The 26,525-nt window shown below is 40.5% G+C and overlaps 1 protein-coding gene across 2 annotated transcripts in view; it reads left to right on the top strand.

The window, feature by feature from the left end:
• Positions 1-21,876, top strand: part of serinc4 (serine incorporator 4) — a 49,112-nt gene extending 27,236 nt beyond the window's left edge. For both annotated transcript variants that reach the window (XM_036135904.1, XM_036135903.1), the window contains exons 2-11: positions 4,563-4,730; positions 6,478-6,656; positions 9,072-9,151; positions 9,416-9,509; positions 11,157-11,368; positions 14,587-14,682; positions 19,682-19,808; positions 19,918-20,030; positions 21,225-21,378; positions 21,481-21,876. In XM_036135904.1, coding sequence (XP_035991797.1) covers positions 4,563-4,730; positions 6,478-6,656; positions 9,072-9,151; positions 9,416-9,509; positions 11,157-11,368; positions 14,587-14,682; positions 19,682-19,808; positions 19,918-20,030; positions 21,225-21,378; positions 21,481-21,688 — 1,431 coding nt within the window. In that variant the 3' untranslated portion in view covers positions 21,689-21,876. The remainder of the gene's footprint in view (positions 1-4,562; positions 4,731-6,477; positions 6,657-9,071; positions 9,152-9,415; positions 9,510-11,156; positions 11,369-14,586; positions 14,683-19,681; positions 19,809-19,917; positions 20,031-21,224; positions 21,379-21,480) is intronic.
• The last annotated feature ends 4,649 nt before the right edge of the window (positions 21,877-26,525 follow it).

The following is a 26,525-nucleotide window of genomic DNA, read 5'->3' as shown; positions in this document are numbered from 1 at the left end:
AGCTTCACTGTTATATGGAATTAACGTACCTGTCCAGCAGAAAGCTGCAACCTCTGCGTCCATTTTAAATCCTTGGTTCCTCATCAATTATCTCCACCTGGTAATAATAGCTGTGCTGATATAGACTCTAATTTTGTCCCGGTTATTACTTCTTTGTCTTTTCTTGGTTACTTTCTCTTCCCTCTTGCTGGGCAAAGAGTACGGGTGGTCCCCCATTTCAACAGAAAACAGCTAATAGAATGATCTACGGTCGTCTTTGCTTGTTTTATACTCCTCCTCCACTGACAGCACATCTTCAGATAGGAGACAGATAAGGGAAAAGCGTATGGCTGACAAGTTTGTCCTCTTTTAGCTTCTGAAATCAGAAATGGCGACCAAGAGCTCAGTGTGTGAAGTTTGTATGATAAAGAAGAAAAGAAACTTAAAGGAACAGTGATGGGTGGAACAACTGTCAGAACATGCAAACGGTCAAACGGGAGAGTTACGGAGAATATGGCAGGTAAACAGAATCCAGAGCAGAACAATAGAATAAACCATTGGTGAGAAGGCAAACAAAAATCCAAACATCTGGGGATCAGGACAGAACCGATGTCCAATAGAACAAGTCACCAATCAACTCAAACCAAGCTGTGCTTCTTGTGAGATACAGGTGTGATTAAAATTAAGTGTAAAGTCTCACATTCAAGCAACGGGTTGAAACACAAAAACACTTTTTAACAAAAATAATCTGAGCAGATTCAGATTTTTATGTTGCGCAACAACGATTTCTATTAAAATACATTAAAGTTATTAAATAGTGTCATGTCCAGCTTCATGGTGAGCAGAATTGTGCTTTAGGTGCCATAGTTATGCCTGATATATTTGCTATGACGGAGGAAGAAGAAAAGATGGATAAAAACCACGGGGGGAAGAGGAAGAGAAAAAGGAGGAAGAAAACATTTCAGACGTTTTACTGTTTATGGATTTGTGTCAAATGATTAAAATGTCTCCATTAACTGACAACATTAAATCCATTCACAAATACAATCTATGTTGTAAATCTGGATTATTAGGGGCAGAAAAAGGCATAATTTGATAGATGGGGTAGTTTATGCCTGTCCCACTTGTCATGTTGGTACCCTGGTAAACCAGACTGAGCTCCGGACTCCAGAGTTTGCTGAGGCATGGGACAGATGTGCACGCCTCCTAAGATTTAGTGCAGGATCAGCAGGGATGGGCCTGCGTCCAGGTCTCCATCAGAATCCGAACGTTGCTGGTTTCATTAGATTAATCTGTCACCGGCTGTGTGTCTGCCAAGTACTGTAATGTAGGTTATTTGATACTAAAGAACCCAACTTGAGACTGGTTGACCTCTTTAATGCCGGGAATCTGTGTTTAACCCTTAAAAACCTGCAAATGCCGAACAAATCAGGTCCTGAACTGAAACTATTCTCTTCATTTGAAAGCTCAGAATCAGCAACAATTAAAACACTTAAGGAGGATTTTTTTATGGTGAAGAGGGGATCATCTGTAGTTTCCATGAATGTTTCTTCTTTCTTTCTCTTTTGGGGTAACTTTGAATGATCTAAAACAAACACTGCCCCAGTTGTTCCACTAGGACTGATTCCTGATCCATTAATGCTTAGCCTGATAATTAAAAAGTAGGACACCCAATTAAAGTCTGTGTGCTTTTGATCATACTTCGACATCTAGATAATTAAATAAAATGTAACCATGATAAAACATTCTAGTTATATAGATAAATTATCTAAACTGAAATAAATTACCTGTTAAAAAAATTCTGTTAAATGTAACATAGAAGGTACACCTGGTTTGGCGTTCTGTTAGTTGTGACATCATCAGGGGAGGCAGATCATCCTCTATTACCATCTAACATAGAAAGTACTCCTGGGTCAATGTGAGCTTCTGTGCTTTCTGTGTCTCTGCTCTGTCTTCTCTAAGCCCCAGTGGGTGGAGGCAGATGAGCGTTCACACTGAGCCTGGTTCTGATTCTGCTGGAGGTTCTCCTCCCTGTTAAAGGGGAGTTTTCCTCTCCACTGTCGCTTCATGCATGCTCAGTATGAGGGATTGCTGCAAAGCCATCAACAATGCAGACGACTGTCCACTGTGGCTCTACGCTCTTTCAGGAGGAGTGAATGCTGCTTGGAGAGACTTGATGCAACCTGCTGGGTTTCCTTAGAGAGGAAACTTTCTGACCAACCTGGAGGATCTGATGGAGTCTGTACCGTGAATTGGCGCTATATAAATAAAATTGAATTGAATTAATGAAATTACACACATTATGTGCAGACCGTTATCATCCAGCATGTTTTTTGGAAGGTTTGTCCTGTTTAATCCCGTGAGACATTTAATGTGGCGCTTCTGGCGGCTGAAATGAGAAAGAACCTCAAGGGGAGATCCAAAGAGCGATCAGAAACCTTCATGGAACATTGTGGTAGTTTATGAGCATGCTGAAGGATCTAAGAGGTCTCAGAATAATCTGAAGTCAGCCAAAATCGTCTATAAGTGGAGTTTATGGTTTTTGCCAGTAGGGGAGATGGTTGCCTCTTTGCGACTTCAAGTAGCACGAGAGAAGGTTCAGCATTTCAGATTATCCGGCCATCTTGGAGTCCCTAGATCGGGTCCTCTCTGGGGATTTAGTGGTGCTTCTGGGGTACTTCAATGCCCATGTGGGCAACAAACGCTTATTTATTTCATTTAACCTTTATTCCCCAGGAAAGAAATCCATTGAGATGACTAATCTCTTTTATAAGGATATCTGGGGCAAAATGAGAAACGTGCCGGGAGCAAACAAGCGGTGAATGTGGTACCTGGAGGTGTGTAATCGGGAAAAATGGCCTCCCTGATCAGAACCTGGTTGGTCTTTGTTATCGGACAAAGAGTGAGGCACAGAAAGTCCAAAACAAAACCAAAAGACCATGCTTGAGCCCAAGGTGGATCCTGAGTGAACTTGGTACCAGGCCAAAGGCCAGTTATGTAATGAAAAGCACAACTCAATGCAAATGTACCATCAAGCCTCAATGGGCTGTTAGCTCTCAAACACGGTAGAAAACAATGAAATAAACTATATTTAAATATAGTTTTATCCTCAGCTAAGAATAAAGAGCCGGCGGCTCTTGGTCCGGTCTGCTCGGCTCTCGGCTCAGGGCAGAGGAGGGGAACCACCCGCTCTGTCCGTTGATGAGGAACACCGTCACTTTTTGGAGAATCTGAAATCCATTCAGATTCTTTCCTGGAGGAGCTCAGAGCAAGCCAGGTTCAGCCGGCTGGGGATAATCAGCTGTTACTCAGACAACAGACGGTACTGACTGTGCATCCATGGTGTCTTCAAAGAGGCCTTGGATCTTTGATGCCACCAGATTCTGGATATAAGTCAAAATGAGCTTCAGAGGGTGACCGGGCTCGGCCTTGGAGATAAGGCGAGGGTCTCTGGGGGAACTCAGAGTAGAGCCACTGATTCTCTGCATCGAAAGGAGCCAATTCAGGTGGTTTGGGCATCCAACCAGGATGCCCCCTGGGCTCCTCCCTTTTGAGGGTTTCCAGAGAGAGGAAGGAGATCCTGGGGCAGACCCAGAACTCCCTGAAGGGAGTCCTGTCTGGCCTGGGAGCGTCTTGGTTTCTCCAGAATCAGCTGAAGGATGTCGCTGGGGAGAGGAACGTCTGGGTTTCTCTCCTGGACCCGTTTGTCCCTGAGACCTGATCTCAGATAAGCAGAAGGCGACAGATGGATGTTTTAATCCTATTCAGCTGCTGTGGGCTGTGCTACAATGGGTTGGACATGCAATAAAACTCCTCAAACATCCCAAAAAAAGTAAAAAACTTCCTTCACACCCCTTTCAAACCATCTGTCTTATTTGTCCAAAATGTGAACATTTTGGTCCTCAAAGAGTGTCCTTTGTCCTTTAGGTGTAGGTGGACAGCAGAGTCTTGTCCTGAGGAGGTAGCTCTCCTGTGTTGAGCCATGCGTCTGTGGAGAGGTTGTTTGGTTTCTCCAATATAAAGATCAGAACATTCCTCACTGCACTGAACCGCATACACCACTCGCTCATCTTAGCGAACCCTCGCACACCTTAGAGTCGGCTAAATTTGATTTTAAAGACTACAAGAAGTGCCTCATTGAATCTATGGGAGCCAGAAAGGATAAAATCATCTTTTCAAGGGAACAGTGTTGTGAATTTTTTCTTAATATTTAGATTTACTGAGCAACAAAAGGTTAAGTTTTGGTGTTTATATGCACTTTGTTTTGAAGGCATAGACGTCAATATGTGAACATTTTATGTGTAATTTTATCGCGTAACTTTATGCTCTAACTTTCCCCTTCTCAGAATATTTTGCTATTCCCAGGCAGATGACATGAAGTTATAGTTTTATGCTTCTGTCTGCAACGATAACCCTGAAACAACATCGTTGAACTGTTTCGCTCTAAAGTCTAACGAAGACAAAACAGAGATTCCTCTCGCTGGCTCTGATAACCTGAAGCATCTGATTTATGAATCATCTGCTGGTTGAAGTTTGAAATCAGAACCAAAAAAGAAAACCAAGACGTGACTTCTCCTCCCCAGATCTGCTGCTGCTGTGGACCGGCTCCCTGCTCGCTCTGCTGTGCCTTCTGCCCTCCTGTCAAATCGTCCACCAGCACGCGGGTCATGTACACCCTCTTCCACATCATGAGCTGCGCCGTCTCCTGCCTCATGTTGTCCCGCACCGTCTCCGAGCTCGTCAGGGAGAATGTGAGTATGACACGTGTGAGGGGTGTACGCCTTTCCCCCAACCTGAGAGTTTAATGAGCGAAAACAAGCGTTGTCAGGCACTAAACCTGTTTAAGTCTATCATCACCTGTCCAAAAACACACAAAAGATTGAGTAGAGATTAAGCATAACAGGAAAAAACATGTGCAAACTAATCACATATGTACTGTTTTCACAAAAACCAGATGATGCTGATCAAATGCATTGATTGTTGGTCGCAATAAGCAAGACCAGCTGCCTTTTAGCAGAACTGAAGCATACAGGTTTGATTATTTGCATCAGGTGTGCTGAAACACCTGATGCAAATAATCACTTTTTTACTCCAACTGTTTCTTTTTTGTTTCTACATTTTATTCCTATTTGCTTATATTCTGTTCTATTTTCCTGCATTTTAATCATGTAAAGCACTTTGCATTGTCTATGCACTGAATTGTGCTATACAAATAAATTTGCCCTGCCTTGAAGCGTCTAAAAGCTGCAGGAAGCCCTCAAGGATCAGAGTTTGAGAGCACTGCCTTGTAGAAACTGCTGCTGCCTCTCAGCCTAACAAGGGATCCGCGGCCATTTCCTTTTTTTTTTTTTTTTTTCTTTTTACAGTGTCCTGTCTGGCAATGTAACAATTAGAATTGTTGTCTTAATGCCAAAAAGAGCCGAACAGATTTTACTTTCACAAGTGGAGCCTCACCGCTTTCGCCATAGTGCTCCGCTTGATTTATACACGTAAATAGCTTCATTGTAATTTATGCAGGGAGTATTTCAGGTTATATGGACACCAAAACAAGAAGGTAGAAGAGAAAAAAGGACAACATGTGAAATAGGAGGAGATCAAAGGGAGAGAATGATAAAACATTATCAGCTTGCTTCTTCGCCTGCATAGAGAGAGGTAAAAAGAACAGCAAAAACAGTGGATAAAGTGTTACAGATACAATGAAGCAACGCCTTGTATCCGGGGCAATTTCCAAATGTGCTGTCTGTCATTTTACAGACTTAGAACATCATATACGAGAGGGAAATATTTTAGAAAACTGAACAAATTCCCTCCGTAGCCGGACTGCGATGTCCAGGAGGATGACATGAAAACAGCCGGCCCCCTGTGATTGGTCCGTCTGAGAACTGGTTATCAACAGCATGATGGTCCCTAAAATAGCTGCAAAAAAACAGAATGGCCTAGAAAGCAAAATAAAAGGGCCTAGTCAAAGCCCAGACAACAATCTGATGGAAATACTGAGATAGGACATTAAAGGAGCTGTGCAGAAACAAATGTCTGGTTCTGCAGGCTGTTAGATCCTGGGGTGTGTTTAGTTTTTCACATGCAGTGTTTCCATTTCAGCTTTTGTTTAATTAATCGTCATCCAGTATTTTAGAACCTGTTAAAAACCAGATGAGTTGTTTTTTTGTTGCCTTGACTGCAATAAAATCTGTCTTCAGGAACAGTGACATCATAATAACATGAACTTGTAGAATGTCGTTGTTGTTGTTAAAACTGTTGGGTCTGCTTGTAACACTTTGCATCATTAACAGGAAAAGCTCTATTTTTAGAGGCAGCTCGCCCGCCTCTCTCTAAGGGACAAAAACTAATGGGATTCAGGGGGAGGCTGTGTATGGACCGTGTCCCTCTGGTCCTTGCCAAGGACATGGGAGACATTGGGTGGAGGGCTGAGGCTCTGAAGCCTCTGAATCAGGCATCTGGACAGAAATGTGTCTAATTGCACTTGCGTTCATGTTCCAGGTGCCTTTCTTCAACGTGGTGTGCGACCAGGCGCACGGCGGCGGCCACTGCGAGATGCTGGTGGGCTACTCGGCCGTCTACAGAGTCTGCTTCGGCACCTCCTGCTTCTACCTGATGATGGCCATCTTCCTCATCGACGTGAAGTCCAGCCAGGACTTCAGAGCGCTCATACACAACGGGTCGGTGCCGTTTGCATGTTATGACTTCGTTTTGCCTTTTGTCATCTATCTGAGCATGTGACGGCTTCTCTCCGTGCTTTAAGGAGACGGCGATCCCCCCCAGCTCACCTGACCGGGCCTGTGCATCTATTTAAAGCTCGTTGTTGTTGCACTTTCCATTGCAGAGCGCTCGATTAGTGCTGTGACGCAGCTGGGATAAAGATTTGACAGACTGGATTGTTGCTCATCTTTGGAATAAGAGTCTTAGTGGTGCCTCGTTGAAGGCTTCAGGGTCTTTGGCAGGTCTTAGTGGCTTGTGAGGACAGGTCAGCGAGGGACCAGGGAGCTGCAGAGGCTGTGACGCTTTGTTTTTAAATAATATGTCATTCCCTGGTTAATAAATGTTGCAGCTAAAGTCATCTAAAAACAGCACGTATAAAAAGCGAACTAAAAGGTTTTTTCAACTCGTAGAAGAGAACCTCTGAGGGATGTTTTGGGTCTGGATGGATTTTGGCCCAATTTTTATTCCTGTATGGCTTCATTTTGGTGACTTTTCCTCCCTTAAGGTCCAACTGAAGCATTTCTGTATTGCTGAGGTCAGGCTTTGACTGGGACATTTCAGCACCTCGATGCTTTCTACTTCTTACACTGCAAAAACGGAACAAAAAATAAGTAAAATTTCCTTGAAATTAGTGTATTTGCCCTTGATTTGAGCAGGTGAATAAGATTATAGAATAGAATAAGATTTTTTGCTCTTAAAACAGGAACAACTCATTCCCACCATTTTATTTTTAGTGCAGAATATATAATTATCTTTTTTTACAGGTCAAAAAAACTCATTCCATTGGCAAATTATCTTATTTACCTGCTCATATTAAGGACAAATACACTAATTTCAAGAAAATTTTACTTTGTTTTAGCTCCGTTTGTTGTGGATGCGCTGCTGCGTGAGGGATGGCTGTCCTGCTGATGACCCAGTTTGACGACCCAGCGCTCAGACAGAACTCACATGTGACTCTTGAATACTTTGGTAATACAGTTCATGGTCCACTCAGTGACTACGAGCTTAAATCAGCAACAGGCTTGACATTTGGTCAGCGGTGTTCCATGATTGGTTCAGCTTTTTGGTGCGTTGCAACCAAACATCTTTACCTCGGTCTTAAACGCCCCAAAAGACGGTGTTGCGTCTTGTGGTTCGTTCAGATGCAGCTTTGTGATCATTTACCCATTAACCTTTCCAAACAAACCATTTTTGTTCAAATTATCCTTTACTGAACTTTAACATTTAGCATTGAGGCCTGCAGAGCCTGAGGCGGAGCTCCTGGGTTTGTGCCGTTGCAAACGTTGCTCTGACCAAAGGCTGAGTGAGCTGGGATGTCAGCTTCTTGCAGCGGATGTCTTTAATTGTTCTTCGCTGGAATAATCTTTCTGACAGTTGAATGATGGGTGTTAAATTGTTTGGTTATGACCTCATGACCCATCCCAGATGGATGTAGATCAACAACTGTCGTCTTTCTGCCTCAATATCATGTTCACCGAAAAGTCAGGCTAAAAGTCGAGCTTCTGGAAAAGAGCTCACACTAACGAGGATCAGCTAATTAATAAATTTGTTCGCCAGCAGCATCTGGCTGCTGCTTTTGCTCTTAAATCCTCTGCCAGCTTGGCTAATTTGTTCATATTATCTATTTCAGCTTTGTCTTCATCATCATCATCATCTGGTGGCTGTTTGCAATCCGTAGTGTGTGTTTTTAATGCAATTATAGTTATATTTAATTAATGCCAACATCTGGTAAAACAACCCTGATCATTTTATTATCTCCTGACAGGTTAAACCTTAAAACTGGCATTTTAATGAGGAGGAAACTTGACTGTTTGTAATTGGACCTGAATCTGACCCCGTGATTGGATTGGATTGGAATAAATTGAATTTATTTGGCTTGAATTTGGACCAAAAGTGATTCTGTAGAAGAGGAATTGGACCTGTTGGTCTTGTAAAGTGGCCAGAGAGTACCTTTGGTATGAACTGACACTATATAAATATACTATAATCTGAATTAATAAAACAAGTAACGTATATCCCACAAACATGTGAGACTTATTCAAGAGAATCTGAGCATTAATTAATGATTAATTCATTGATTATTCCTTCTTTAATTTAGTAAGTCTCTCTCCGTTTCTCTAATTATTTAAATATTTGAATACAAGCAAGATGCTAGAATTCTTCAGATTTTGACAGATATCTATTTGTTTCTGTGTCATGAATTTAATAAAAGTATAAAGTGAGTGCCTGACGTTTATATTTTTGCAAACAGCAGCTAAAATATGCACAACCCATCTGATATTTTTTTTATTACACAGAGCAGTTTCTATCACTGAGGTTTTTGTGACTGAATGTGTATTTTTTTAAGTCCTATAACTTTTTTGTGTCTGTTTCAGGTTCTGGTTTTTGAAGTTTATCACCTTGCTTGGGATGTGCACTGCTGCCTTCTTCATCCCCACCGAGTCTTTCCTGCACGGTGAGCTTCTTCCTGATCGGCTGCACTTCCCCCTAAATGCTCCTAGAGGGCAGCAGTGATCTGCTCTCTGCAGCTGCTAAAATGAATTAATCACAGGACCATAAATCTTTGCATGGTGCTTTTCCTTCTGTTGGGAACAATAAATGTGGTGGTGATATGAGGTTGATGTCAGAGCTGATTTATGATCAACACACGCTATTTCTTGTCATCACTTCCAGAAACAAACTGAGCGGTTGTTCTTTCTCTGGTTTTTATTTCTCTCAGCTTGGCATTACGTTGGAGTCGTGGGAGGGTTTGCCTTCATCCTCATCCAGCTCATCCTCATAACAGCTTTTGCACACACGTGGAACAAGAACTGGTGAGTCAGAGGCTCCCCCGTGACAGAAATTATGATTCTGGGAGATAAATAAAAAAATGTGAGAAGCAGAAATGTGTGAATTTGTTAAACCACCTTTATATTTCTGCGTATTTTTCCTCCAAGCAGCCAGACTTTAGCTGCAGTTCCAGTCATTGTTTATCACGTTGATCCTAGAGAAGGGCAATACAGTATGTTTCTCAAGTATATTTCTATTTACATTAATAACATAATTTTGATTAAGAGAAACAGCTCATGAAAGCTGAATGAGGCATCCAGAGACTGAAGTTTTTACCCATTTCTCTTTACAAAACAGCTCAAGCTCAATCAGGTTGGATGGACAGAATTATCAAGGATCAATTTTCAACTTTTGCCGTAAACTTTAGATCTGGATTTAGATCTTGACTTTGACTAGACCATTTTTAACACATACTCATGCTTTGATCTGACCATCCTCTTGCAGTTCTGGGTTTAAGTTTGGGGGACTTTTCCTTCTGGAAGGTGACAAAATGATGCGGCCGCCATCATGTTTCTCAGTGGGGATGCTTTGCTCAGAGAGATGTGCACGGTTACTTTTCCTCCACACTTAGCATTTTGCATTTCCACCACCTGAGCTGTGGATCTCTGCAGCTCCTCCAGAGCCTCCATGGTCCTCCTGCTTCTCTGATCAATGCTCTCCTGGTCCAGCCTGTCAGTCCAGGTGGACGTCCATGTCCTGGTAGTTCTGCAGGAGGTCCATCCTCTCTCCAGGTCCAGATGATGGATGGATCAGAGCTCTGGATGTAGCTGTAGAACCTTAACCTGCTTTAAACTGGACCAGAACCTTTTCCCTGACTTATCTGCTGGGTTCCTCCATCTTCATGATGGAGTTTGATCAATAATGTTCTCTAACGAACCTCTGGAGCCAGAAACAGAACATCTGCACTAAACACATCTGGACTGTATGTACTAAATAGGATTAAGGGTGGGAGTCTGAAGACACTTGCAGGCCACGGGTTTTATTTTATCTTATTTATTAATTTTGTAAAAAAAAAAAAAAATGTTAGAAACTATGTATCACTTTCCTTCCCCTTTACAATTATGCTCCTCTTAATGTTGATCTGTTGGGTAAAATTCCACAAAAATACATTGAAGTTTGAATAAATAAATAATAATAAAATACACAGAAGTTTAAAAAAGCTAAAGTTTTAAGGAGCATGAATTCGATTACTTTCTCATTATGATGCTTTTTGTTTATAAAATATAGAATCTAAGCAGAAAAATACTTATCTGGCTCTTCAGTTTTACTGCACTCTGTGAACTTCTTTTAAAGGTCATATTTTCCTTTTGTCTTGTTATCGCTCATGATCCCGGGTCTATCTGTCAAATTAGAAAACTTTAAGCTTTGGGTAATAGTTTTTGTGAAATAATTTTATTTTTGTCGCTCCATATTTGGAAAAAGCCCTCAGGAATTTTCGTCTGGAGGCAATTTGCAGGAAAATTCTTCAAAAAATGTCCACTTTATGGAAAACATGTTATCTGAGGGTTTGTTGTTTAATAAAGTCAGCTGTCAAATGATATGTGTAATTAATATTATTTTAAGGTTTAATATTCTCTCTGGGAAGTGTGGTGTATGTATAGAGACTAATGAAGGAAGCGTTTGGCCCTCAGGTTGACCGGAGCAGCAGAGAACAAGCGCTGGTACCTGGCGGTGATGTGCGCCACCCTCTTCTTCTACACCATCGCCACCATGGCCTTCACCTTCATGTACAAGTACTACACACACCCCATCGCATGCCACTTCAACAAGGTCCTGCTGTGGGTCAACCTGGGGCTCTGCGGCCTCATGTCCTTCATCGCCGTCACGCCGTGCGTCAAGCAGAGTGAGTCCATCAGAGAAAGGAAACCATCCACAAGCAGAAATCCTGCAATAAAACAGACGTTTTCTTAACATATAACGTGTAAAAAGACACGTGAGCTATTTTAATGACATTAAATCCAACTCAACTTTTACTGTTTTAGGTCAAGTAAGATTACCAGATATTCACTTATTTGCTAAATTTATTTAATTTTCTTTTTAAACCTTTTATTTTACCAGAAACATCCCTTTGAGGTTAAAATCCTCTTTTTTCCAGAAAGTCCTGGTCAATAGGCGGAAGATGTACAATTAAGCTACATATTTTAATTGCAGCCACAAGTTTGAATCCCACAGATTGCCACTTTTTTTGGAATACATGTTGCAATGACAATTAAAGACCCGTTCATTGTCTTAATTCTCATCCAGGCAAGGTTGCTGGTGCCAATCTCCAGCAGTCAGTGGGTGAGAGAGAAGGGAACAAACAGAGAGCTAACAACTATGCACACATTCATACCTAAGGATAGTTTGGAGAGACCAATTAACCTAAATGTCATGTTTTTGGCCTGTGGGAAGCCAAAAACATGACACCCATAAGAGTCATTATAATCATAAGACTATAAAAATGTGCGCATATAGTGAAATTAAGCTCAAATCTCCTGAGTATTAAGTTTAAAGCCTTCAAAGACATCATTTGTAGTCATTCTGGAACATATTTAGTGCAAAAGGTGCAGAAAAATCAACCAAAAGCCTTTTTACTCACTTTACCATTCAGGCAGAGGGACCTGAAATCAACAGAAAGTCATGAGAACAGAGAGTAAGGAACAGTAAACAGGTTATATACGTATGAACAGTTTTTAAATAATTACACTTTTTTGTTCTTTCTTTTAATCCAGACGTTTACACTCATTTCATGGGTATTTGTTAAAATTACAATTTAAACCTTGTGACTACGGTCAGAGGTTTTGGGTTTCCAGCCACCATCGTCTCAGAGCAGTTTGCACATTGACTTTTTTTGGTGCCATGCTTTCACTTCACTGCCCTGGAGACTCGTTTATGTTCACGCTTTAACCTCCTGGCTGATGTTTTCATTCAGCAGTCAGTTTGTCCACATAATGTTCTTTCTTCATGATGTCATATACAGGACTGTCTCAGAAAATTAGAATATTGTGATAAAGTTCTTTATTTTCTGTAATGCAATTAAAAAACATGAAATGTCATACATTCTGGATTCATTACAAATCAACTGAAATATCGCAAGCTTTTTATTGTTTTAATATCGCTGATTATGGCGTACAGCTGAAGAAAACTCAAAAATCTCAAAATATTAAAATATATCGTGAAAAAGTATACTAATAGGCTATTCAACTAATCACTTGAATCGTCTAATTAACTGGAAACACTGCAGGGTTTCCTGAGCCTTGAAAAACACTCAGCTTGGTTCAGTAAACTAAATCACAAGTATGGTAGTGGTTAAGAGACGACATAAGATTCTCACAGTAACTGGTGTACTGATCATGGCATTACTGTCCTTGATTGGCTGCCAATTCCCCTGACCTGAACCCCATAGAGAATTTGTGGGCTATTGTGAAGAAGAAGCTGAAAGACACCAGAGCCAACAATGCAAATGAGCTAAAGGCCGCTATTGAAGCATCCTGGGCATCCATAACACCTCAGCAATGCCACAGGCTGATTGCCTCCATGCCACGCCGCATTCATGCAGTAATCTGTGCAAAAGCATTCCCAACCAAGTACTGAGTGCATTAATGGACATTTTCAAATGTTTGATTTTGTTTTGCTGTTATAATTTTTTTTACTTTGTCTGAGGAAATATTCTAATATTTTGAGATAGGATTTTTGAGTTTTCTTCAGCTGTAAGCCATAATCAGCGATATTAAAACAATAAAAGGTTTGCGATATTTCAGTTGATTTGTAATGAATCCAGAATGTATGACATTTCATGTTTTTAATTGCACCAGTCCCTCCTGCAGCAACAGTCTTGGAAAAATCTACCTCTGCCTTCGTTTGGTAAAAGCAGTTAACACATTTCTTGTTTAAACAGGCTTTCTGTTGAATGTTTAAGCTTATTGTGTGTTTAATTTGTTTTATGGCCTATTATGGCACTTAGTTTTAATAGATATTTAACTGGTTTTCTGTAGTGTGCTTTGTGACAGAGTTTGACAAATGAACTTTACCTAATTTCCTCCAAATGTTGGTTATTGTGGCCAAACAAGTAACTTTAAGTTTAATCAGGACATAAAACTAAGAATTAGGGTGAAATTACAAACTGTTTTCATGTTGCTTTTGACGTAATGGCTTCTTCCTGTCCGAGTGGCGTCTCCGCCCACTGCAGCGCGGGGCTTGTTCCTCCTTTACCACCTTCACAAGGTTTTTTCCTCTGGGGCTGATTTGCACATTTCACACCAAAGCAGGTTCCTCTCTCGGACAAAACACCGTCTCTTTCCTGAATAATATTTCTGTTGTTTTAAAAGATAAAACCCCTGCAGGTGTCTGGAAATTGTAGCTAAAGATGAACCAGACCTGTGGAGGTGCACATGTGGAGGACTGAAGCAGATTTGTGTCCTGGTATCTGCTCTGATACAGTATTTTCTGACTTCCCTGTGATGCCAAACAAGGAAACAGTTTGTTTGAAGTGTTGCAAAAAGAAAAAAAAAATGCATCTACTGGTGTGGCTCTGATTAAATCCCTGAAATCATGATGTGGATTTGCCCAAGTTGTTTAAAGGCAGTAACAATGTGGCCTGGCTTTGAAGAAAGCTGCTAATCCTGACTGAGCTCAAACAGGAACGTTTTAGTCTGACAACAGAGGCTGCAGTTGGTTTGTTGAAGGAAAGAAAAGGAGAAAATCTGGGATAACTTCTGTCTGTTGGACGGGAAGTCGCCACTTATCAAAGAGAGAAACAAAAAAATGGCCTAAATATTACCATACATGTGTAAAACTCTGCTCAAATGAGGAATCCCATGAGAAAAAGGCAAGATAAAAGGGCTCTTTGGCTGAAGGTTGTTAAGAAATATTTGACAAAATTATCTTATGTTTTATTTTTTATGATTCATATGACATCAGCATATTGTTTATTACGACCAGCAATGAGTTAATTCACTGAATAGATGACTTTTTTGAAATAAACAGACCATTAGCACTATTAAGCTAGCTTTTTTTGTGCTGTTATTATTGGTTAAATGTGTCTCTGCATGATTTAAGGTGTTTTATTTGTTGCCTCTGCAGAGCAGCCTCGCTCTGGGCTCCTCCAGGCCTCCATCATCAGCTGTTACGTCATGTACCTCACGTTCTCCGCGCTGTCCAGCCGTCCGCCAGAGAAAGGTAAGGCATCAGAAATTAAGCAGCAGCACAGAGACGTCTGCCGCTCCCCTGCTGAGACTCAACATCTCTGTCCAAAGTTACAAACATTCACGTTTTCTTTTCTTCATGACAACTAAAGGAGAAACGCTCTGTTTCACATACCCTGTCCTTTCTGGGATGCATTTTTATTAATGATTCTAACAACTGCGAACATAAAAAAAAAAGGATTGCATCAACAGTTTATTTTCTGGCATTACGAACATAATTCGTCTTATTTTAGCTGATTGTTTGGCTCGTCAGGCAAAAACATACCTTCCCAGCATATGGACTCACTCTTGCCTCTCCATCTCTGTGCCGTTACCGTCTGTAGATTATCTCAAAAGGGTCAGGGGTTAAGGTTAATGTTTAAATGAGTCTTCATGACCTTTTAGGTGAAATATTTAACCTGTGGGCCAGCAATCGACCAAAGAAAAACTAAATAATTAACAATTTAGTGAAGGTCTAATTGATTCATTCAAGGCTCATGCTTTTTCTTAAACCTGATTTTAAATGCAAATATGCTTTCTTGTCTATACGCTTTAAATGCACTGTGCATTTTGTTCATACACATATATACATATACATATATACATACACATATATATATACATATAGTAGTAGATATAATAGATATATACATACATACACATATAATATATATATATACATACATACATACATCTATATATACATATATATATATATATATATATATATATATATATATATATATATATATATATATATATATATATATATATATATATATATATATATGGGCTGTACAAAATCAGATCACCCCACAGCTTTTGTACAGTATTTAAGTCTGGGGACCGACATAAACATAAAAAAGTAGATTTTTGAACCATTTGCATGTTTGTTAGGTCCTATATTTTAGATCTTTGCCCTTCTAAAAAAAACAGATAAGACCCATTTTCAGTTGTCTATCAAAGGCCATCAGATATTCAGTTAGAAAGTCCAGATTGTTATGAGTAGTGTTCAGAGATATCAGCCAGACACAGAGTTAACGTTATTAAATGTTTGTTGAAAAAGATGAGTTGTTGGCAGGTGAAGCAGGCAGGCAAGCTGAACCAGACTGACCAGGGGTTAGTCTGGGTGACAGAAGAAGGCAGCGGCTGACCAGAACAGGCGATGTGGACTGAAGAACCAGCAGAATGGGCAGAGCAAGCAGCTGGTATTCACTGGGAAACAGGCAGACCTGTGCAGCATGCAGACATTGGCAGGATACGACAGTGAGGGCTGAACACGGACAGGGAAACAGAGTTAGGCTGGCTGATCGAACAGGAACCGGTAGAAACATGTGAGCGGTGCACATGAGGCGAGACGAGATGAGTTGGCTGAGGCAGGTGTAAGTAGACAGGGGAACAGGTGAGAAAGGTTGGCAGTAATTAACGGCAGCAGGTGGAGCTGATCAGGTGCAGAGTGCCGGCTGGAAGACGACTGAGCTGATTTGGAAAAGTCCAAACAAAACAAACCAAAAAACCCAAATCATGACACAGATACAGCAAAAAGTTTATTATGGCATGTCCTATAATAAGGTCCTGGGGGGCCTTTGGGACAGAAACAGGTCCACAGCATCTCAGATGACTGAGAAAAAGCTCCACATAGTCTGAAAAACCGAGAAAGGTAAGGTTTACGTGAAGAAATACGAGACGTGTGAGAAATAGTTGGATGCACTGATGTATTTAGAGCCATTAATGAGAGTTACTGATGAAAACAGAAACACTGAGCTGCTGCTTTCTCATCAAATCCATTATTTTATAGACATTACTCATTTTAGGACCTGTTTTTAGTAGTTTGGCTATTCAGTTTTTAAAAATCACAAACAAAAATCTGCTAACTTTTTTCTTTTACATAGAAAAGCAACAACATTTGGGTCGTGTCGGTACATCTGCTGTTGTCAGTAACGCAGCTGAGATGCTGCTCTGAAAAAAATCAGGAGCAGTTTTACTAATTTCTGCGCGTCAAATTGTTTTTTTTTCAGTGTTAAAACATTTTTTTTTGCTGCAACAAGCGTACCAGGACTGGTATTCAAACACATGAGGACCCACATTATCCTCCATCATTTCCCCCTAATGCCTCACCTGTTGGCCCCAGGAAAGACAAAGAGCTCTTTAATAATGAAGACATAAGTGCAGCAGCTTGTTAGAGCCCCCCCCCTCCCGTCTTATCCGGACTTTCATCACATGCAAACACACAGACACCAGCGCGGATAACCCGGGCTGAGATGTGCCGCGACACGCAGGGCAGAGCAGATGGAAAGATGTTTGTTTCGCATTCCTCTGACAAACCGCTGACAGGATAATAGCGGCGGAAAACATCCCAGCAGTGTCATTACACTCATTCTTACACACCTCGTCATGACGGAGAGCAGAGTGATGAACGCCGTTCAGACCTCATAGATCAGAGGAGAAACATACTCAATAAATCAATTTTTAACGCTGATAAAGTTGCTGCTTGCCATATTTCTGCATCCCTACAGTTTGGCTTTTGCAGGATTACATTAAGTTAAACAAAAAATCTGTGCTTAATAATGGACATCTTAATTTACCTCACATTACATTTAAATGCTCATTCAATTTCTTTTCCTTAGGAAAATAAAGCTTGGGCCAACTTTAAAAACAGCTTATATCAACATAACTAGGTGAAAACAATTTTTATATTGCTAAATAACAACTAAAAAGAGGTAATATTATTATATGTAACATGTAAAATGTGTTTTATTTGGATAAATAAAATCATTTTTAATGGAGATATTGTTCACAAAGGAGAACATTTAGCTTCAACTTTGTCTATTAGATGCTAACTGCAGGGTATTATCGTAATAACATTAATTAACTAATAAATAACCATAAAATAAATTTTCAATTAACTTAACAGTGAGTTAAGATTGTTGCAACTTAAAAGGAAGAACAAATGTCAGGAAAAGGAAACTAAATCCATGAATGTATGAATAAAAACAAACATACAAATTAACATGCATACATATTTAAATTAGACTATTATTGAAAAGTTAATTTCCAGAAATCTATCCACTAAGTAAAACGAAATAGATAGATTAATTAAACACAGACCCTTAATGCCCTTTTTTGTGTAACTATCATTATTTACCACTAACAGCTAAAAACAAAACACAACATCTAAGATTAAAATAAATAACATATCAAGTAAAATATTACACCAGTCCAATAAAACTTTGGCAGTGGGGTTAATGAAAAGTATTTTTTTAAATTTAATGAAGTTTATCATATGTTCAGGAGCCTTTTTGCTGAATTTCAGCCGGCACACTGAGCCATGTTGGTACTGTAAGTACAGTAGGCGTGAGTCTTGGTGGTTCAGGGTATTGTAGCAACATGTTGAAAAAATATGTGCGCTCCAGGCCTTTAAAAAAAAACATTTTCTGAACCACACAGTGAAAGCTGCACTGAGCCACCATCAGGCACGCAAAAAAAAAAAAAAAAAACACAGATCTTCACTTTACAAGTGAGCTCTTTAAGGTCTAAAGTTCCACCTCTAAACGCTGTTTCTAATGTTGCCCTTCTTTGCTTTTATTCACATCCTTTCTAAAAATCTACAACAAGGCTTTATTTTTTCTCTGCCGGTGACTCTTCCTGCTCCTCTTATAATCTCTGTAGGCTAATTTTCTCTGATAAATCATGAAAGTTTCCTGTCCTGGGAGTCAAAGCGACATATTTACATTCAAAGGCTTGAATGAAAATCAGAACTCCAGGTAAAATTTATACCATACTGGCGTGAAGTTTCTCTGAGGAATCTGTGTGATCCTCCGGAGACCCGACTGGATTCCTGGATTTCAGCGCTGGTGTGTTTGTGAGCCAGGTTTGTATGGAGCTAAAACGGTGACAGCTTGCAGCGATTTAAAAGAGATTTTTAGATTGTAAAATCAAACAATGAAAAACTAAACATTGAAAAATCACTTGCGATGACATCGACAAAGAGATTTGTCATTGGAAAATTAGACACTGAAAAGTCAAACATTGTTAGAAAGTAAAAACTTATGATGATATTATTTTATGCTGCAGCTTTTATTCAATTAAAGATGTTTTTAGTGTCACTACAAGTTGGCACTGCTTTGCTGTCGAGGGCGGGGCTAAACTGAAGGCCCCTTCATGGATCCTCCGTTTTTCCGGTCCTCCTCATCATCTACCTGCAGTGAGCTTATGGAAAGCTCCGATTAAGTACCGCACTTTCTTGACCTCAAGAAAGGGTATTATTTTCATTAATATTATCTTCATTAGCTTATACAGCTAATGATTGTAGTTGCATGGAGCTAAACCGGTGACACCAAGTAGATCGAGGGTCTGTAATCTGTGGCTCTGGAGCCGAAAGTGGCTCTTTGGACCTTTTACAGAGGCTCTTAATAACTTTGGCTTCAAATTATATTTTTATTATTTAAGTGACACTGAAAACATCTTTAATTTAATAAAAGCTGCAGCATAAAATGATAATATCGTCATAAGTTTTTACTTTCTAACAATGTTTGACTTTTCAATGTCTCATTTTTACAATGTCACATCTTTTCTTCGATGTTATTGCAAGTGATTTTTCAATGTTTAATTTTTCAATGTTTGATTTTTCAATGTTTGATTTTTCAATGTTTAATTTTTCAATGTTTGATTTTTACAATGCCAAATTTCTTTTTCAATGTCTCTGCAAGCCGTCACAGTTTCAGCTCCACAGGTTTAAGACAGGCAGGCGTGCACATGGAAGCACACAGGGCATATTTACGAGTGTCAGGAGGGCGCGTAGGAGAGGGAAACCACAGCCCAGGCCCCTTTTACAAGAAAGGAAGGAATTTCACACAAAAAAATGGAGAAATAATTGATGGAGTGATGCAACTTTTCTGCTCATTTGTTTTTGAAAAACAATAAGGAAGTCTTGTATTAAAAGCAGCCTTTTTTCCTCACTAAACCCTGCTGTGTTGTGCTGTTTTGTGCGTCAGTGGTGTACCAGGGCATGAACATGACCGTCTGTTACCCCAGTGTGGGGCAAGATGGAGTGAAGAACGAGGGCAACGCTGTGGCCATCATTGGAGCCGCCATCATGTACTGCTGCGTCCTGTTTGCTTGGTGAGTGCGGAGCGTGCCGGTCAGAGCGGACGTGCGTCTGCAGCACCACCAGCTTCCGTTAAAAGCATTTCCCAGAGATCAATGTTGTCCCGTCAAACTTTGCTTGCAGTAACGAAGCTTCGTATCTGGCTGAGGTGTTCGGTCCATTCTGGATGATCAAAGTGTATCGCTACGAGTTCCAGAAAGCAACCTGTTGCTTCTGCTGCCCTGAGGAAGAAGCAGGTTAGTCCTGTCCACCCTGGGTTAGTCCTCAGTGCACACAGTAGTGGTTTACTGTTAATTACAGAATGGTCACAAATCAGTTTTCCTGGTACTATTATTTTAAAGCTTTTATTTCTGTTTATCATGATTTTCCACCTCCAGCTTATAAAAACATAGCATTTAATATTACAATATTGCACCACAGCAATAAAAAAGCTCAAATCTTCATGCAGAAATGGAGTCTTAATGAAAAGTATGTTCAATACCGACTTAAAGGTCGTTGTTGTTTTTTGAAAGGTACTTTTAATCTAACAAACAAGCCTCTCAGAAATGCATATTCTGATTAATTGAATATGAATGTGTAAATGTCTTTCATCAAATCCTATTTTCATTGATTGTGGGCTGAATTTTAGAAAAGTGCGTGAAATTCGAAGTTGTTAACGTTTTAAATGCCTCCCTGGTTTGGTAAAAACTGATGTTCGGCTGGTGCAAAATGTTATGAGGCAGAATGCTCCTTTACCCAGCGGAACAAGTCAGGTAGAAAAGGACTGAAACTGCAAAGGTAAAAGAAGGAGAAATGATCATCACTGCAAAAAGAAACTAGAAGTGATATTTTCATCATATGAATGTGTTTGCTCTTGATTTGAGCAGGTGAATAAAATTATTTGCACTTAAAATATGTACAACTCGTTACCATCATCTTACTTCACGTGTAGTATATCCAATTATCTTTTTTAGGGGTCAAATACTCATTCCATTTGCAGATAATCTTATTTATCTGCTCAAATCAAGGACAAATACACTAATTGTAAGCAAATGTTTCTTACTTTTTGTTCCCTTATTGCAGTGCAGCAGCCTCTATCATCACATGAAATCCGTTTGCTCTCTTTCTGATGCCGTCTTCAGTCGACCTGTGCAGCTGCTCTTCTTAACAATCTGCTAACTTCATCAAGTCCTGTTTCATTTAATGTTTTAGAAACAGCATTCTGTGTGATTTGATAATGAGTAAACATCGAATGCACGTTTAGTCAAAAAAAAAAAAAAAAACTAAGCAAACTGTGAGATGCCACCCCCGATCTGGCTTTACTCCTAAAAGCTGTTTCAACTAAATTTTTGCGCCATCTGGTCAGATTTGGAACCGATTTATAACAAATTAAATGATCAAATTTGCTGCTGTTTGAAACTTTGTGTTAAAATGTGAACTTTTTTTTCCAGCTGAAGAGGAGTTTGTGGTTGATGATGACAACAAGGGCTGTCAGAAGGTTATCCATAATGAGACCCAGAGGGTGGCGTACAGCTACTTCTTCTTCCACTTCGTCTTCTTCTTGGCCTCGCTCTACGTCATGATGACCCTCACTAACTGGTTCAGGTAGGAGCCGGAACTTCTGGGTTTTATTGTCGTTTCGACGCACCTCCAGATGTTTTTTTTTTTTTTGTGGTTCTTTTCCTGAATGTTGCCGCCCTCTTGCAGCTACGAGTCGGCGGTGCTGGAGACCACCTTCACCCACGGCTGCTGGTCCACCTTCTGGGTGAAGATGTCGTCCTGCTGGGCCTGTGTGATCCTCTACCTCTGGCTGCTGCTGGGCCCGCTGTGCAGCTGCCAGAACGAGTCCAGGCCGCGGCGTTCTCGCATCAAACGTCGCTCCGCGTCCAGCCGGCACGTCAGCGTCAGCGTGTGACGGCGTCTGCGGGCGGGCCCGCCTGAAGGGAGCCAACTAAGCCCGGGCGAGGACCAGGAGACGGACGAGTCGGCGCTGCCCGAGGCGCCCTGGAGGTCGCTGGGATCAAAGACTCGCAGAGTTGTGAGAAAACGAGCGAGATGCGTCGGCCATCGCTGCAGAGTTGATGCCAGAAGAACTGGCCCTGAATCAGGCCACCATCAGGGAGGTGACTGTGGTTTGAAAACGCTCCCAGAACGAATTGCCAAAGGGATCAAAAGGAGTGGACTGTGTTTTTTTTTGTTTTTTTTGTTTTTTGGGACTTAAAGGTATACTATGCAACCGGGGTGGATTTTCAAGCTAGGCTCCCCCCCAGAGGGCGAAAGTAAAAGTGCACTGTCATAAAGATTCTCAGCTGTTCTGGTTTCTCCGTCAAGCCAGGCGCTTTGGTTGTTTTGAGCTTAGCAGACAGGCGAACGCAACAAAAAGTGGAAAAAACGGCAGTAAAAACAATGACTAACACAGTGAAAGTATGAACATGCACACAGAGAGAGAGAAACCATTCCAATGTTACTTACAATCGCATCAGCAGAAACGCGAGGTCTGCGTCTTTCTTTTTCTTTTAGTTCTCGCCATTCTGAAAAAGCTTGCCCGATGTTCACCCGTGTACGACTCCTCTCTCTGTCCAGAGCCCTTTTCCTCTTTCTTGCCTGCTCCAACATGGGCTTTCTCTGTTTTCTCGCTGGTTCCGCCATGATAACTGCACAAATATCGCCACTGGGCTAGCAACGAGCACGCCTTTCACTGGGGGCGTGTAGCAGTTCTCGCCGTAAAGCAAGACCGACTCTCGCGGTCTTGCACGAGACTTCTGAGCCTGTGGGTGCGGGCCGAGGGCTCCTGCAATTGCAAGTACGGTATTTCCCCCACAGACCACCAGGGCGGCCGAGAAAACCTTAGTTCGACCTGAAATGACTCATTTAATCATCCAAAACGGTATGGAACACATTAATTAACTGAAAAATGTTGCATAGTATGCCTTTAAAGTAAAGGAGCTGAAATAATGGGAAATTATTTCATATTTCTACTGCTGAAATGTTCTAGTATTTCTTTCTTTCAGTTTTTAGACAGCCAGTGTCATGATACAGTCCTCTAGACGTTCTCTGTAAGCTCTCAGCGGAGCAGCACAAGCTTTAGAAGATGTTTCCACAGCCTTGTTTGTCCTCTGCTCTACCACAAAGTATGAACAAACCTTTTCACAAGCTGCAAAAAAAGAGAGAAACTCATTACAGCTTAACGCCGCACAGTTTACAAAGGTAAAAATATATGTTTTAACTATCAGATCAGAAAAGCATTTTTATTACCTCATATAAAAACACCTAAATTCATTATTTTATTTTATTTCCACCATTGCATCGCCATGTTGATATGGTGCAACAGGGCGGGGAAATATGATTTTGTATTTGAACCATCAACTCCCTCACTCTACCAGCAACCAGCTCATTAACAGTCTGGAGACGTGTGCACTTCTGTTTGCTGTTGCACGCTTGCAGCAATCCCAGTTTATGTCCTCAGAAGTCTATAAGCTTTTAAATAAGGAGAGGAGAAACAAGTATTTAAAAAAAATTGTAAGTTAGGAAACTGTGTAGGATAGCAGGATGATGGGCAGCTTCGAACGCAACCTGCAATAAATGCTGAAAACACGGACAACCCCCGTCACGCTGGAGGAAGAGGATGCTTTAGTCTAAAATCTCCGGTTTGAAGGATGGTGTCTCAACACTGAGGTTCTTTAATCTTTCCTGAGACATCAATTATTAATCCTTGATTAATTAAGGAATGGTTTAATGCTTGTTTTACTCTCAGCCATTCTTCTCTACTTTTAATTGTATGTTTCAGGACCTGCAACCAACGCTGAGTCATTATTTTCATGATAAATCACAATTTGTCTCGTTGTTTAGTCACCGATAGCAATTTACTTTTCACTTTCTACTTTTTTTTTGTACAATCTGAATGCACAATGATCAGCCACAAGAATGAACAAGCATCTTGTGGCTGTTACGCTACAAAAAGGGAACTAAAAATAAGTCAAATTGTCTTGAAATTAATGTATTTTTCCTTGATTTAACCAGGTAAATCAGACTATTTGCCAATGGAGTGAGTATTTTTACCCCTAAAATAAGATAATTAGATGTCTTGCACTTGAAATAAGATAATAGAGAGGAAATGCTCCTATTTTAAGTGAAAAAATCTTATTCCATTGGCAAATCGTCTTATTTACATGCTTATATCAAGGAAAAATACATTCATTTCAAGAAAATTTGACTTACATTTAGTTCCCTTTTTGCAGGAATTACCAGTATAAAACAAAACTCCCGCATCCTTATCAACGCAGACGCTGCTGTTTGACATCTTTGACTTTAGGCCAAAGAAAGATGTGCTCTTGTCTTTAAATCAAACCTGACATGTTCTGGATCGCTGGTCTGCGGCGTCTCACGCGATTGATTCTTAAACGCTCACGAGATTCACTCTGATCGACTGAGAGGCAGCTAAACAGAAGCTAATTATGCTCGAAATGATTTTAAAAAAAAAATCATGTTTTCATTAACATTGCTTTATAGTGGATATTTAAATTTGATCCGTTCTACAAGAATGGGAAAAAAAATTCTTGTTTACATATTTTTACAAATGTAAATTAAAAACTTTATGAACAGAGAGGAATAAAAAACAAGCTGTATTTTTTATATATATAGAAAAAGGAGTTGCAGAGGTAGATTAAAGCGTTTTGTTAGTTGCCTCCTGAAATAGTCGCGCCGAGGTAAACCTTGTGTGTGAAGCAGGAACAGCTCCACCTTCTTAGAGATGTTCGTAACGTAGATGGAGCCAATTTCTCCTTTCCTGAAGGGAAACTGAGCCGAATGTCTGCAATGACTTTTTACCGCTGATGAGCAGGAATCAGGCCCAGTTTGACACTTTTCTTCTGCAGCTGAATTTGGACTTTTATCTGTCGTAGATGCAAAGCATTTTTTCTTTTTGTAAATAAAATGTTTTCTTATCATTGTTGTCATCTTTGTCTCACGATTTGTTAACACATAACTCAGATTTAATGCTGCTTGGCACATTTCTTCCCGTTCTGTCCCGGCTTTTAGTTTTTAATCGTGGACTCAGAGAAAAATACTTTGAAACATGAGGCTGGGACCAGCGCGCTTTGACCTTAAACATGAGATGTTTCATATGAACGGAGTGAGAAAATCCATTTAAAGTTACAGAAAGCTGGACTTTTCATTTTGAAACCTTTAACGGTTTCTATACAATTGCTGTTTAAGTTTTAAACAAGTCTTTATTTAATTTTACCAGAGGAAATAAGGCACTACAGGTTGTAGTTCTGAAAACTATTCAGAAAATCAGCTGTCTTGTTTTTGTCTGATTCTTTCGTTTGCTTCATGTCACATCTAGGCTGCCAGAGGTGTGACTTTGATGCACAGGTACAATGAATGAATCTGATTGGATGAAGAATGACACAAAAAGCGTTGATTGGCCCGGGGAGAATCTTTATGTAACCAATTACAGACCAGCATGAAGTCACATGGTAGCCCAAAGGTGTTACATTGAACATTTGCACTGATTTGTCCGGCGCTCCAAGGCATTAAAACATTAAATTAGGAGGCCTACAAAATAAAGCCCCTTTTCCACCGGCTCGGTTTCACTCGGCTCCGCCCGCTTGCCAGCATTTCACCAGAACAGTTTTTTTCAGCTGCTTAAGAGCAGGGTCAAACCGAGCGGACCCGAGCAGAGTTTTAACGTCAACACCCTGCTTTTCAGTGATTGGCCGAGGGACGAGGAGAAACTAGGAGGTTTTTCTCCAAGGAAGTCCAGGAATAAGTGAAGAGCAACGACATTAATATTAAAGACTATAAACCGAGTGAGTCAAACCGAAATATAATTTTACTATTTACAAACAATGAACCACGGCAGAAGGGAGAAAAAACGGAAAGAGAAAGGACAATTCGGCTTTCTGCACGCAGACGCGCTGGATCAGACCTGCGGTTTTTAACAAGGCTTTCTCTCATTTTACACTGAAAGCTGTTAAGTTTTGTCTCTAAAGAGCTTTTGGCTCAAAAATGTCTTCATGGCTGCTGATCCGTCCATCAAGTACGGGAGGAGCAAGAGCTGCTGGCTCCTCCGGGGGACCGAGGGCTTCGGAGGGAGCTGCCCGCTCAGCCACTGAATGCCATATCAAACCTATAAAATAAGTTCTCTGTGGTTAAAAATCCAACTTTTAACTCCAAACTTTGGAGCAGATCACTGTCTAGTTACCCCTCTCTGCTTCTGTCCCACACAGACAAAACCAGAGAGAGGCTCTGCCTTTCTTTACTATTAGTTTAAGCTGACGTGTGATCCAGATATTCATCCCGATTGATTATTTTACCTTTAGAAATATCCAAGACAATCCTGCACATACAATTATACAAACATTATTAGATTATTTTTTATGTTTATCTTTATAATGATTTTTTTTAAATTACTGCAACAGCGCAGTGGGTAGCAATGTTGCCAGGCAGCAAGGAGGTCCTGGGTTCAATTTCTACCCTTGCCCTGGGTCTTTCTACATGGAGTTTGCATGTTCTCCCTGTGCATGCGTGGGTTCTCTCCGGGTACTCCGGCTTCCTCCCACAGTCCAAAAACATGACTGTTAGATTAATTAATCTCTAAATCTCCTTAGGTGTGAGTGAGTGCATGAGTAGAGGCGGGCGAAATGAAGTCGGGCCGGTGGAAATGGGGCAGTTAACCCAAAATGGAACGGGAATGCTGAAAAGAGGAGGATTAATGCAAATTGGATTTTCTGGAAGAAAAAAAAATTCCA

The sequence above is a fragment of the Fundulus heteroclitus genome, chromosome 4 (genome assembly GCF_011125445.2).
Source record: "Fundulus heteroclitus isolate FHET01 chromosome 4, MU-UCD_Fhet_4.1, whole genome shotgun sequence".
Taxonomy (NCBI): Eukaryota; Metazoa; Chordata; class Actinopteri; order Cyprinodontiformes; family Fundulidae; genus Fundulus; species Fundulus heteroclitus.
The sequence above is the reverse complement of the archived record's forward strand: the minus strand, read 5'-3'. Positions and strand labels throughout refer to the sequence as shown.